The sequence below is a fragment of the Gambusia affinis genome, linkage group LG16 (genome assembly GCF_019740435.1).
Source record: "Gambusia affinis linkage group LG16, SWU_Gaff_1.0, whole genome shotgun sequence".
NCBI lineage: Eukaryota > Metazoa > Chordata > Actinopteri > Cyprinodontiformes > Poeciliidae > Gambusia > Gambusia affinis.
Genome location: NC_057883.1, coordinates 1,224,062 through 1,236,531, shown reverse-complemented (window position 1 = coordinate 1,236,531; position 12,470 = coordinate 1,224,062). Strand labels below are relative to the sequence as shown.

The window sequence follows — 12,470 nt, the reverse complement described above, 5'->3', positions numbered from 1 at the left end:
GGGCAGAGAACCCACCTGGCTGAATCTCTGGCTGAAGCTCTGGCTGTAGCACTGGCTGGAGCGCTGGCTGGCTGGAGTGCTGGCTGGAGGGCTGGCTGGAGTGCTGGCTGGAGCGCTGGCTTGCTGGAGCGCTGGCTGGCTGGAGCGCTGGCTGGCTGGAGCGCTGGCTGGCTGGAGCGCTGGCTGGAGCTCTGGCTGGAGCGCTGGCTGGAGCTCTGGCTTGAGCTCTGGCTTGAGCTCTGGCTGGAGCGCTGGCTGGAGCGCTGGCTGGAGCGCTGGCTGGAGCGCTGGCTGGAGCTCTGGCTTGAGCTCTGGCTGGAGCGCTGGCTGGAGCGCTGGCTGGAGCGCTGGCTTGAGCTCTGGCTTGAGCTCTGGCTTGAGCTCTGGCTGGAGCTCTGGCTGTAGCGCTGGCTGGAGTGCTGGCTGGCTGGAGCGCTGGCTGGCTGGAGCGCTGGCTGGCTGGAGCGCTGGCTGGCTGGAGCGCTGGCTGGCTGGAGCGCTGGCTGGCTGGAGCGCTGGCTGGAGCTCTGGCTGGAGCGCTGGCTGGAGCTCTGGCTGGAGCTCTGGCTGGAGCTCTGGCTGTAGCGCTGGCTGGAGTGCTGGCTGGCTGGAGCGCTGGCTGGCTGGAGCGGAATATGGTTTTTCCGCCCTTCTATATTAAAGAGACTCCAAAGGTCTCTTTAATAGTTCTTCTCAATCCAGCTGGATCCATATTAAAAGCGAGCCTCACCTTTCGGCCTGGTGGGGTCCTTCTGTCATGAACTGGTGATGTAGGTGGTGAAGCAAACGCTGCAGACCCAGTTTGAATTTTTTTTTTGTTTTGTTTTGTTTTTCCCCACCAGGGGGTCTTTTGTGGGCTCCAGTGTCCCTTATTCGAAAGTAGGCTGACAGCAAAGGGGGAAGGAGAGAGGGGAAGACATGCGGCAAACGTCGGCCGGGTCCGGGAATCGAACCCGCGACCGCTGCGTCGAGGACTGAAGCTTCCAAATGTGGGTTGCGTTATCCCCTACACCACCACAGCACACCCCAGAAATGATGGTTTTAATAATGAAAGAACCCAATCCAAAGTCCAAAATCCTGGCAGCACAGCAGAGCAGAAGGCAAAGGCTCAGTACTGGTAGCTAGTGATGGGCTATATCTGAAACCAGGCTTCGAAACTGTTAGGGTATGTCGTAAACATGTAATAATTTATTTTAATTTATGAACGCTTCAATATATCAAGATTAACAATGTTGAAATGTTGAAATAAAAACCTATTGTGTTTAAATATGCCAAATTGGTTTTTTTTATTGAACTTTATTTTTTTTTTTTTCACATATCCCCTTTCCTGTTGTGCCTGCAAATGTATAAAATTCACTTATCAATAACTCTGATCGATATTTTCTTGATCAGAATCAACTTTGATTCGCCAGGTTTGTGCACACAATTTGATCTGCTACAGTTGATCATTCCATTCAGTCACTGTGATGGCTACTTAATACAACAGAGACAATCAGTTGCAATTAATCCAACATAGTGTTTTAAAACAGTGGTCCCCAACCCCGGGCCACGGACCGGTACTGGCCCGTGGACCAATTGGTACTGGGCCGCGCAAGAAATAATTAAAGATTTCTGTTTTATATATTATTTGAGTCTGGCGGATCTTTTTTCTTGAAAATCCTTTAACCGGATTCTCTCGGTCATGTTTTGCATGCCAACATTGAGCCCACCAGCAACAAAATGAGTAGGAAACAGATCAGATGTCTTTGGAAAGTTTCTTTATGAAGGGGAAAAGGCCCAGAGAAGAGACAGGAGAATGGATTTATCCCGGACTGGCAGGTGATTCCCACATTCCAAGCCCGCTCTGCATGATGTGGTGACCGGTTCGCTAATGAGGGAATGAAGCTCAAACTGCTTCGATTTTAGATTGAGCATATTCAACACACCACCACGTAACACTCCACACACTGCAGGAGGTTATAAAATTGTAGTAAATCTTGCATGCACCCCTGGTTTCCAGGGGTGCATGCCCTGTTGCCATAGTAACAGGAAGAGCACACTTTTTGCCTACCTTAAGTTGTACTAGGTGGACATCCACATGTCTGTTGTCACCGTCTTGTCCAACAGAGTGTGTGAGTTGAGCAACTCTGTCACTGGTTGCTCTTAGCCATTTCTCAATCTCTGGCAGATGGAGGACGACCTTCCAGTCGGCTCCAGTGTGGAGAGGAGGAGGTTTCTTTGTCCTTAAAGCAGAACACGAGAAATAAATACAATAAGGAATGAGACTCGACACCCAGAATTATTGTCTTCTCAGTACTAAATGTAAATTTAGTTTTCTTGGCAAATAGTTCTGATAAAGTTATAATAACTTATAAATATCTGAACAATAACATATGTTTGGGTGTTGGAAGTCACAATTCAAAACTCAAATTTGTGAAAAACCAGCAATGCCCCAAAAGTCCTAAATGTGTTTAAAAATAGCTCCAAACCCTGGTGTGTTTTATTTATTTATTTACTCTGATGGTAGCTACACAATTTGTATTTCATTTTTTTCTTTTTGCTGAATATAGTTAAATCTTATACTTTGCTTAGAATAGACATAATGCAGCATCTCCCCTCCTTTGTGTCAAATTAGCAAATGTATTTCACTTCATAGCTACACATCTTTGGAGAAAAATCTAAAGTTTCCCTGTTAGTTTAAATTTAAACAAGAATTCAGTAAACTTTATAAAGAAAAATATTTCACTTGTTGGTGGTGTTTAATTTTCTACTTTTCATTAGCTGAATGCCGCATTCCATCCAAGTCAGAAACTCAAAATTCTACACACCTGAGAAAAAAGTTTTTGAGATATTTTATAAAATGCATTGAAAGTATTAAAAATAGAAAGTAAAACATAAGTCACTGTGACTTATGTTTTAAGTCACGGTGACTTACTGGGACTTAATTAGAGTCAGTGTCAACATGCAGGCACGCCCGAACATATATACACACAAACGCGTACACAATCACTAACTTACTTTTTGTTGCAGCTTAAACTGACGCGGTTCATCGTGGGGGCACACGCAGTGTTCTTGCTTCAGTTAACATTCAACCTAAACCCATTATTTTCAGCATCAAACATTTTCCCGGTTCTATTTTCAAGTAGGGTTGTTTCCAGATTGTGGCTTGCTGGGAGGGAGTCACATGATGTCATCAGAACGTACCGAGTGTTTTCTATTAAACTGAGTATTGTATTTTTCTTTACAAGTTTGTTTATTTATTTATTTATTTATTTATTTATTTATTTATTTATTTATTTATTTATTTATCATTGATTATTATTATTATTATTATTTTAGTTAGAAGTAATTGCTTGGTTTTTGATTGTTTGGACTTTCTGTGGGCGGAGCCTGTGGCTTTAAAAGCAGGGCTCTGCTTCACAGGTAGGCAGTCATTAGAAACAATACAACATTTTTTTTTTTTTAGAATGTAGTAAGTATGTTCAGGAAAGGGGGGAGTTGATTAGAGATTTAAGTAGGAATAAAAATAAATTAGATATTAGGATTTTGCTTCAAAGACCATCTGGGGATGTAGTTTTTAATAGTATTTTTAGTTTTCTAAGGAGAACAGGTATTATGGGAAGATTATAGTGAATTAATATCTGATCCTTACTCCAGTCTAGAAAGTGGCGGTAATGCACCTAAAAGTTGTTTGCCAACCGCCATAAAAAAACAAGACAAAGAAGAAGAAGACAGGCAGGCAGTCTGTGGTTAGACTCCTGAAGAAGTCACACTGTAAGTGATGGACTGTTGCACAGTTTATTTGATTTTCAACCTGCTCTGGATATCCTTTGTGTTGGTTCTGCACCTGCCATCTTTGTGCAAGTTTAATAAATTCCTCTAAAGTGATCTCCAGCCTTAGCCAGTCATTTATGTTTGACCAAGTCATAATAGAACCCCGTCACAGGCACATATACATAAAAATACACAGTCTTTGCTTAATGCTTTACCTGTAAACCTCAACATCCTTGATATGTTTCTAAGGTAAACATGAAGTCCACATGTGGTCAATTCAGTTAATTGGACTTGATTTGAAATGGAAATACCTGTTTATATCAAGTCCCACAGTTGACATTGCAGCTCAGAGGTCAAACACCAAGCATAAAATCTAAGGAACTGTCTGCAGATCTCAGAGACAGCATTGTCACAATTACACAAATCTGGAGAAAAATCCAGAAAACTTTGTAAACTTTGAGGCAATGGGCTCAGTGAATCATTGGTGAATGGAAGAAGTTTGGAACCAGCAGGACTCTTCCTACAGCTGGCCAACCATCTGAACCACTCATTAACTTTTTTGAATCAAAATCCCTGAACTTGATTCAGATTTGTGTTGACACACTGAATGATAAAAGTCCCTCCTAAATCTAGGCATTTTATTTATGCAGTGATGAGTTAACAGAGAAGCTCATGAGTGCAAAAAACCCATCACAAAATGTTGGCTCACAAGAGACACTCCCTCATTAGGTCTTCTGATATAGATTATGGAACATATAAGATCAGGAGCCTAAGGGAAGGAAATATTGATGGGACTGCTTTACACATTCTGTGAAAAATGACAAATTTTCACAGATAAGACGTGACATGTTCCTGCAAACAAATAAACTGAATGTGGCTCTGAACAATCTCATTCCATATCACCTTTTACAGTGCTAGAAGGAGGAGCTTCACAAGTCAATGTGATGTTTCAGAACAAAGTCTTTCTGTAGGTTTTCTGTAGTTTGGTTCATAGATGCAGACAGCCAGTCTGATGCAGTCTGCAGGGTCTCAGTCAGGAAGGTGCTCCTTTAGTTAAATTTTTTTTCATCTGTGAAAATGCTCCCTTTCACAGGTAAGTGGAGCCAAAATAAATATTAAATTTTAGTGGATATATAATGAGAAGAGGGAACTTATCTCTGCTTTGAAGTCCCCAAAAGTCATTGTCTCTTAATCTGGCTATCAGTTTAAGAGACAATGACTCTTAAACTGATAGCCAGTTTAAGAGTCATTAAACTGGCTACATGTTTGTTTGGTCCAAACAAACATGTTGGACCAATGTTTGTTTTCTTTCTCCAGGAGTTCATTTTGAGGACATTTAGGGTAGCAATTTTAGCAGTTAAAAGCAGCGGATCAAGCAGCCATGCATCATCACAAAATTCCTTGTGCTCTTCATTCCCAGACTCTATCTCTGGAATAGAATCAGCACATCTCTGTAGCACTTTGAAACAACTCGTCAGCATGGAGAAATAGGTTGCTATGGCCAAGTCAAGTCACCTAACTTTTTGATCCTCCATATAAAACAGTAGTCTAGTGATCACTGCAAAAACAACCATCACAAAACATTTTCCATGTTGCATCTCATTGTCCAGGAGAGGAAAAAAGGACCTACACTGCAAGATTAAGCAAATTTCATCATAACTGTAGGGGATTTCATACCTCTGGGAGAAGACTGGATCAGTAATAGACTCTTCACCGGTGAGGTTGGACTGGTTGCTCTCAGGGCCGAGGGAAGAGGCTCCATTCAGAGACCGATGAGCCATATCTGGACACACAGGGGCGTTGGCAGGGTGCAGGGAGGGCTCCACGTCTGTGATGAACATGAGCTTTGGGGATGGAGCCTCAGGACTCACAGGTAAGAGAGTTGAAACGCTCATGATGGTAGAGCAAGTAGGATTCCAAATGTTATTGGAATGGCTTCAGGGACAGGAACTGCAGAGAAACAAGAGACAAAGTCTAGAGGTAAATGAAAATGAAAACAACAAGTCAAGAAGAAACCCTGAAAAGAAAATATAAATGAGAAACAGAACACAGGCCAAGTCCAAGAGAGTAGCTAATTTCCACTGTTATACAGATGATGCTGTATTCAAACATAAATCCTATCAGTTAGAAAGACTTGACTACATAAAAACCTGGAGGTCTTGATTTTTTTCTGGATTTAGATAACAACAGAAGTTCTCATCTTTGGAGCAGAATGTCTGAAAATTAACCTGTTTAGTAAACCACTTGATCTGATAATGACATTAAATTAGCCTTCAGTAATAAAGAACCTTGGTTTTATCTTTGATCTCTATCTATAACAAAAATAAAGTCCATCTATGCCTCATTTTCTGTCCAACAATTTTCTCCACAACTTTGTTTTTGTTGGAAACATAAGCTGGCACTGAATGGCACTGCTCACACACCCCCAGTGTGTGTCTGCTCATGACTGAATAATTTATCACATGGTGGAGGGGAAGCAGATAACTCCAAGCATTGATTCCATCATGCCTCTGTATTTTGCATAAAAAGCAGCAGAGAAGAAGGAAACAGAAAACCTGAATGGGTCACATACTGAAGCATCCAGGCACCACTAGATGGCGCAAAGTGTGCGTCTGGAAAAACCTAGAGCAACAAAATACAATGTGAGGCTGGACTCGTGTAAGGAACATAAATAAATAAAGTAGGGTTCTTCAAGTATTTTCACTCAGTCCATAACTTCCTTCCCATCACAATTTGTTACATTTCAAAGAAGACAGGGAATGTTTTTGCATTATACAATGACAGGAAGAGTGGTTCCCATTTTTGCTCAATATACAGATCACTTCAGTAAAATAAATGATCATTTGTACTTGAGCATTAACTTTACATATTTATAGCAACTTAAAATGAGAGAGATGCAATAAATTATTAACAGGTGTGTGGACTATTTCTGACACAGCAGAAACTCTAGGAATCAGGAAGCGACTAAGATCTGTCCTTGTGTGAAAGAAAAGACATTCAAGCTTTTTATGAACAGCCTTCACTGCACCACTTTGATCAAGTGTGCCTTCAAATTATGCACTCACATTTGGAACAGTGCATAATAATTGATAAATAATCTGTTATTATTACAGACACGTAATCTTTTATGTGTCTAAAGTAATAACAAATGTGATCAATTAAAAGTGAGAAGTTTACACTGTATGTACAATTATAACGCAAGTTATAGTTTTGACAATTTATTAAAGTTTTAATCATTGAACAACTACAGCGCTCTCAGTCAATCCAAAATGTTAAGAACATATCAAACCTATTGTTAATCTTTCTATTAAGAAAGTAAAAGTAAGATTTTGGCTTTTTTAGGACAATATCTATGTGTGCGTGATTAATGGGAATAAGTGTGCAGAATTAATCTACAACTGAATTGACATTGAAAATCAGGCTTTAATATTTAGTTGAACTCCAACTTTATACAAAGTACTTCAGCAAACAAAATAAAAACACCAAGACACTTAAAGCAAAACCAGATTTATGAAGATGAATTTCCATGTGGCTTCTTTTAAAAGTCACTCTGCTCACCTGACCTCAGAGAGTTCCAGAGTCTTGGAGCCACAGAAGCTTGCAGGTGTAAAGATGCAAGAGTTCACTGATGTAAACTGATGTCTGCTCATTCAGAGCTCTTGAAGTCAAAAGGAGGATGTTGAATGGCTTTGGAAATTAGACCAGGAGCCAACTTTTACATATTTGCTAGATTTCAGCTGTACAAAACAAACTCTCAATAAAAATGAATAATTTTATAGTGAGATGGCTTACTGGCCTGTTTATGTACTGCAGACAGGCAGGGAGAGAATTCTGTGTGGAAAATCCATTATTGACCAGATGGAATGAGATTGACCAGCACACACCACCTCTGGCAACTCTGGCAAGCAGATCTGGGTGATGACTCCAAGCCAAGCTGTTCATGTACACTATAGTCTTTGTCAACTTTGTTTAAAACTTAATACTTATGCTTTAATAATTATGGTAACTACTGGCGTAGATTGAGCATTGAAGAAATTTGTTTCTTCTAACCCAAACTTTTTGGATTGGTGTGCACAATTATTAGGTAAGTTTGAGTTTTGACCATATCATCATTTTTATCCATATTTTTCAACTCCAAGCTGCATAAGCTTGAATAACTGTTGAGTATAAACATATCAGCTAATGTGTATTTGTTTAATGAGGGCAGGAGGGACCCACGGAGATCAACACTCTGTATTAAGGTGTAGATAATTATTAGGCAGCTTCTTTTACTCAGATAAAATGGGCCAAGAAAAAAAGATTTAAGTGACTCTGAAAGTCCAAAATTGTAAAAAGTCTTTCAGAGGGATGCAGCACTTCTGAAATTGCTAAAACATTGGGCCGTGATCGCAGAACATTTTGCTACAAATAGTCAACAAAAACGTTTTGAGAAAAAAAGGACGCAAATTAACTGCCAAAAATTTGAGAACAATCAAACATGAAGCTGCCAGGAACCCATTATCTTCCAGTGATGTCATTCCAGGATTACAACCTACCTGCAGTGTCCAGAAGTACAAGATGTTCAGAGACATGACCAAGGGAAGGAAGGCTGAAACCCGACCTCCACTGAACAAGATACAGCACCTGATGAGATGATAGTGACTCCTGATTCAGAAGTATAAATGTTAACAACAAACAGCTTCTGAGGGTCGGGTTGAATAAGAATGGGGGTCTCGGAGAAACATCTCTTTAATTTGAGGAAGGCTACTTCAAGATGTGCATATTTGTACATTAAAACAAGAATAGCTAAAAGATATTCAATATTGGAATATACAAATATTTGTAGGTATGTGCAATTATCAACATATTCTTTAAGTGTGGCAAAGAACTCCCTTCAAAACAGCAACATCTGGCTACTTGGTATTTGCTAGGAAAATGTGATTAGTACCATCCACTTTTATATAAATCAGGGGTGCTCAAGTCCAGTCCTCAAGAACCACAGTCCTGCAACTTTTAAATGCATCCTTACTCAATCAGACTGGGATCAAAAGTCTGAATTCCCTCACTATCGGTCATTCAGCTCTGAACAGGCCTGGTAATGAGCCATTCATTTGATTTAGGTGTGTTAGAGCAGGGATGCCTCTGAAAGTTGCAGGATAGTAGCTCTTGACCACTGATATAAATAAACCCAAGGACTTAGCACAACAGAATTTTGTAGAAAACATCTTGACGCTTGAAGCGTCCAGTTTGATGCGACCTGTTGGCATTTTTGACAGAAACAATCAGCTGGACTGGTGCTTCTCATGAAACCAGCCTCACAGTGGCTTTCAGACATCTACACATCCCTGACAAAATCAGCTGGTGTGAAATGATCAGATCATAATTACAGACTTTTTCCATGAATAATGTGATGTTAAGTGTAGGCAAATTAACTGTGAAAAGAAAACAAATAACTATTCTGGAATGAAAATGGGAAATTTAAAAAGCTGCTATAATAAAATTTGCATTTCCCTTAATAAAATCTTGTTGAACCATCTTTTCACTCAATTATAGCATTCAGTCTGCCTTTGGCAAAGGAGTCTTCTCACACTCCAATCTTAACTTTAGAATATTAGCCTTCTCTGCTTTGCAGACGTTCATCAAATCTCTCAGATTGTTAGGTCTAGTCCAAAGCTCTTGTCCAAAGGTCTAACAGTCATTGGTAGATTTAGTTATAGATTCCAGTTAGGCCATTCCATAACTTTGATGTTCTTCACAAAGTCGTTTTTTGTAGATCTGAAAGTCGCGTGGACTCAGTACATTTTTTAATGTTTGCAACCTTTTACCAGACAGCTGAAGGTGTTTTCTTTTTGGCTTGTTTTGGCCAAACAGAGTTTTGGAATGGTGGCAGGAGGCAACGCACTTCTCCTGACTGACATATGTTTGTACGACATTCTGTGGATCCATTAAAACCTCTCTACAAGTTATAACCTTGCCTCAAGGATACACAAGAGCAAAAGAGCAAAGTCCTAGTTACAGTGAAAAGTTTAATTCTTTTCACTGTAACTGACAGCTGGTGTGAACTTAACAAGGCTGGACTCTGAAATGAAACCCACAGGCACCTCAGCAAAATGATACTTCAAGGCTGTGCATACTTATTACACCAATCTAGTGCACATTTTTATTTTTATTTATTATAAAGCAGACCTATAGTAGTCCTTTGGTAAACTAACATATTTTCTTGCTTTAACATAATCTGACAGTTATATTACAATGATTCATGTGTAGCGTAGGATTTCAGGGCACTCAGACAATAATTCTGATTACTACACTGATGGACAAGAACATTTAATACAATAAAAAAGAACAAATTATGGAAATTGTCCCAGATATTGAAGCAAAGACTTAGATTCTGTCCAGACGGAGCATTCTCATAGAGTTTACTATTTATGGTCAGAACCCATAGAGGCCAAAAGTACAGGTGTAGTCTTTACTAGACATTAGATTTATTTACAATGTTCTCAGGTGAGAAACACAATACTGAAATTAGCACTTTATTCAAAACTTAAAATTCTTCTTTTAAAAAAGGAAATAAAAATTTGCCATCGGGACAACAGAACTCACCTGCTACCCTTTTTTGTGCTAAAAATGTAACCAAAATGTAGAACAAAAATGTTTAAAAGGGTTAACATGCACACTCAACCACTTTGCCTGGTGTAATTAGAAACAAAACTTCTTCACACAACAAACATCTTCAGCTGTTTAACTTCCATCTGTCAAGCACCCTATCTCCAGTGCCCTCTATAAAACTTGATTACTCATATTTCCCTTGACTACTGGCCTCTAGATCATACTATTAGTTATGCTGTGACACTCCCAGTAGTTTAGAAAGATCAATAGAGGAACAGTCATAGCATCCCTTCAGACCTGCCTGCAGTAAAACAGTATTTAAAAACAACTCAGCAGCATCCAGCTGGGATCAGGTCTGTGCTGACACAACAACATCAAATGAAATTATAGAAGAACCAGCTTCTGCTCCATCACAAGCAGCCCATAGTAATAAACAGCACAATTTATACATTTCTAACCTCATCGGTTGTAAGGGAAGCAGATGAGTAACAAGGAAGGTGTTGGCCTTTCTCAGTATGCTGCAGGCGGAGGAATATTAACAGAAGAAGCAGGCCTCCTTAACAAAAGCTCAGCCAGATCCAGGGAGTCACCTCCCTCTGCTGCTGTCCAGCCCCCCCTAAACCCTCTCCTCATTGTGTTTCAGTATCATACAGCTCAATAAAGCAGCATTCTGGTCAGGATTACAGACACACAGACAGGAATGCATTTCAGACATGGGGAGGGGAACGGAGCAAGTCAGAAGTACGTACCACATTGCTACTCTTGCTCTCTTTCATTCCATCTCTCTGCCTTCTTGTCCTCTGTTAAATGGTAGAGGAGTCGCCAACCGGAGGCTGGGGGGTGCCTCTGATGAACAGACAGTCCAACTGCAGAGAAGGCAAGATCAGGCTAAGAGAAGAAGGGCTAATGCTAACCAGCCAGCAGCTTAGCATGGGATGATGAGATGGGAGGGAGGATGATGATGCGGCACCTTTCAGTATGGAAACAGAGACTGAGCGAGAAAAAGGGAGAGAGGTAGTGGGGGGGTCTCTGTTACCTTAGAGATTGAGATGATGTGATGGAGGAGGTGGAGCTGAGCTCTGATTGGCTGGCAGGGTGTGGCGGTCCCTTTCCTGAGAAAGGAGGAGGAAGATGACAAAGCAAAGGCAGGGATGTGGCAAACAGCTGCTGCTTCCCTAACAGAGAAAGAGCGAAAAGGGTGAATGATGCCCCCAACTGGCTGCTCTGAGAAACACTTAAAGAATGTGTTCGATGCATCACAGCAGCTGTTCATAACCTTCCTGTTGAAGGGGAGTTTTTCCTCTACACTGCATCTCTCTGATGACCTGAGAATGCTGGAAGAGATGGGTTAGGCAGCAAACAAAGATGAACATATAATCCAAACTGAAGAGTTTCTCAAAACTCTTCAGTTTGTACGTATGTCACTGAGACATAAGTACATGTGTACATGTGTCCCATGTGTGTAAATACACATGTCTGTACAATGTGTATTCACGCACATCGTACAAGCATGTTTTTGTTTTAAAACAATAAAAATCTTGTTTTTAAGCTTACAAAGGTATAAAAACCATAAATTCTTGAACTGGGACATTCAAGAATATCATACATTTCTTCAAACTGTTCATTTTACAATTTTTCTGCTGAAATTTATTGTAAGTAGTTTTATCTAAAGTGTCACACTTTGCTCTACTTATATTCAAACGTGCTGTTTAGACATATTTTTTGGTTCACAACACAAAAACTTTTGTTTTTAAGCTTGCAGAGGCCTGCAAACAGTAAACTTATTCAAGAAGATATTCAAGGAGAGCATATGTTTCTGCAAAACTCCCTCAGAAATAAAGCTACTTTTTCCAACTTTGCTCTACTTACATTAAACATGCCATACAGACATGGTTGTGTAGAGGATAAGAAAAAAGCGCAATTTACTCTGATTAGTGCTATTCCTCCATGGCTATATCCCAAAGTAAATGTATAGACATGAAAAATGAAAAATCATTAGAATCTAAATGAAGTAGGTGTAAAAACTGATATATACTTAAGAGACTCATATTTCAATTACTTTAGAATATATTAAGATGGCTCTAAGTACGGAAGAGGATTAGGGCCACTGAAAAAAAAAATAAATTATG

The 12,470-nt window shown here is 40.0% G+C and overlaps 1 protein-coding gene across 4 annotated transcripts in view; it reads right to left on the bottom strand.

The window, feature by feature from the left end:
• Positions 1-11,307, bottom strand: part of akap6 (A kinase (PRKA) anchor protein 6) — a 168,739-nt gene extending 157,432 nt beyond the window's left edge. For 2 of the 4 annotated variants that reach the window (XM_044142656.1, XM_044142658.1), the window contains exons 1-3: positions 11,091-11,307; positions 5,431-5,703; positions 2,051-2,222 (exon numbers count right to left, since the gene is read on the bottom strand). In XM_044142656.1, the coding sequence (XP_043998591.1) occupies positions 2,051-2,222; positions 5,431-5,648 (390 nt within the window). In that variant the 5' untranslated portion in view covers positions 5,649-5,703; positions 11,091-11,307. Of the gene's footprint in view, positions 1-2,050; positions 2,223-2,997; positions 5,400-5,430; positions 5,704-11,090 lie in introns of those variants that run through there. The other 2 variants (XM_044142659.1, XM_044142660.1) reach the window with 1 other exon arrangement.
• Between the last annotated feature and the right edge of the window lie 1,163 nt (positions 11,308-12,470).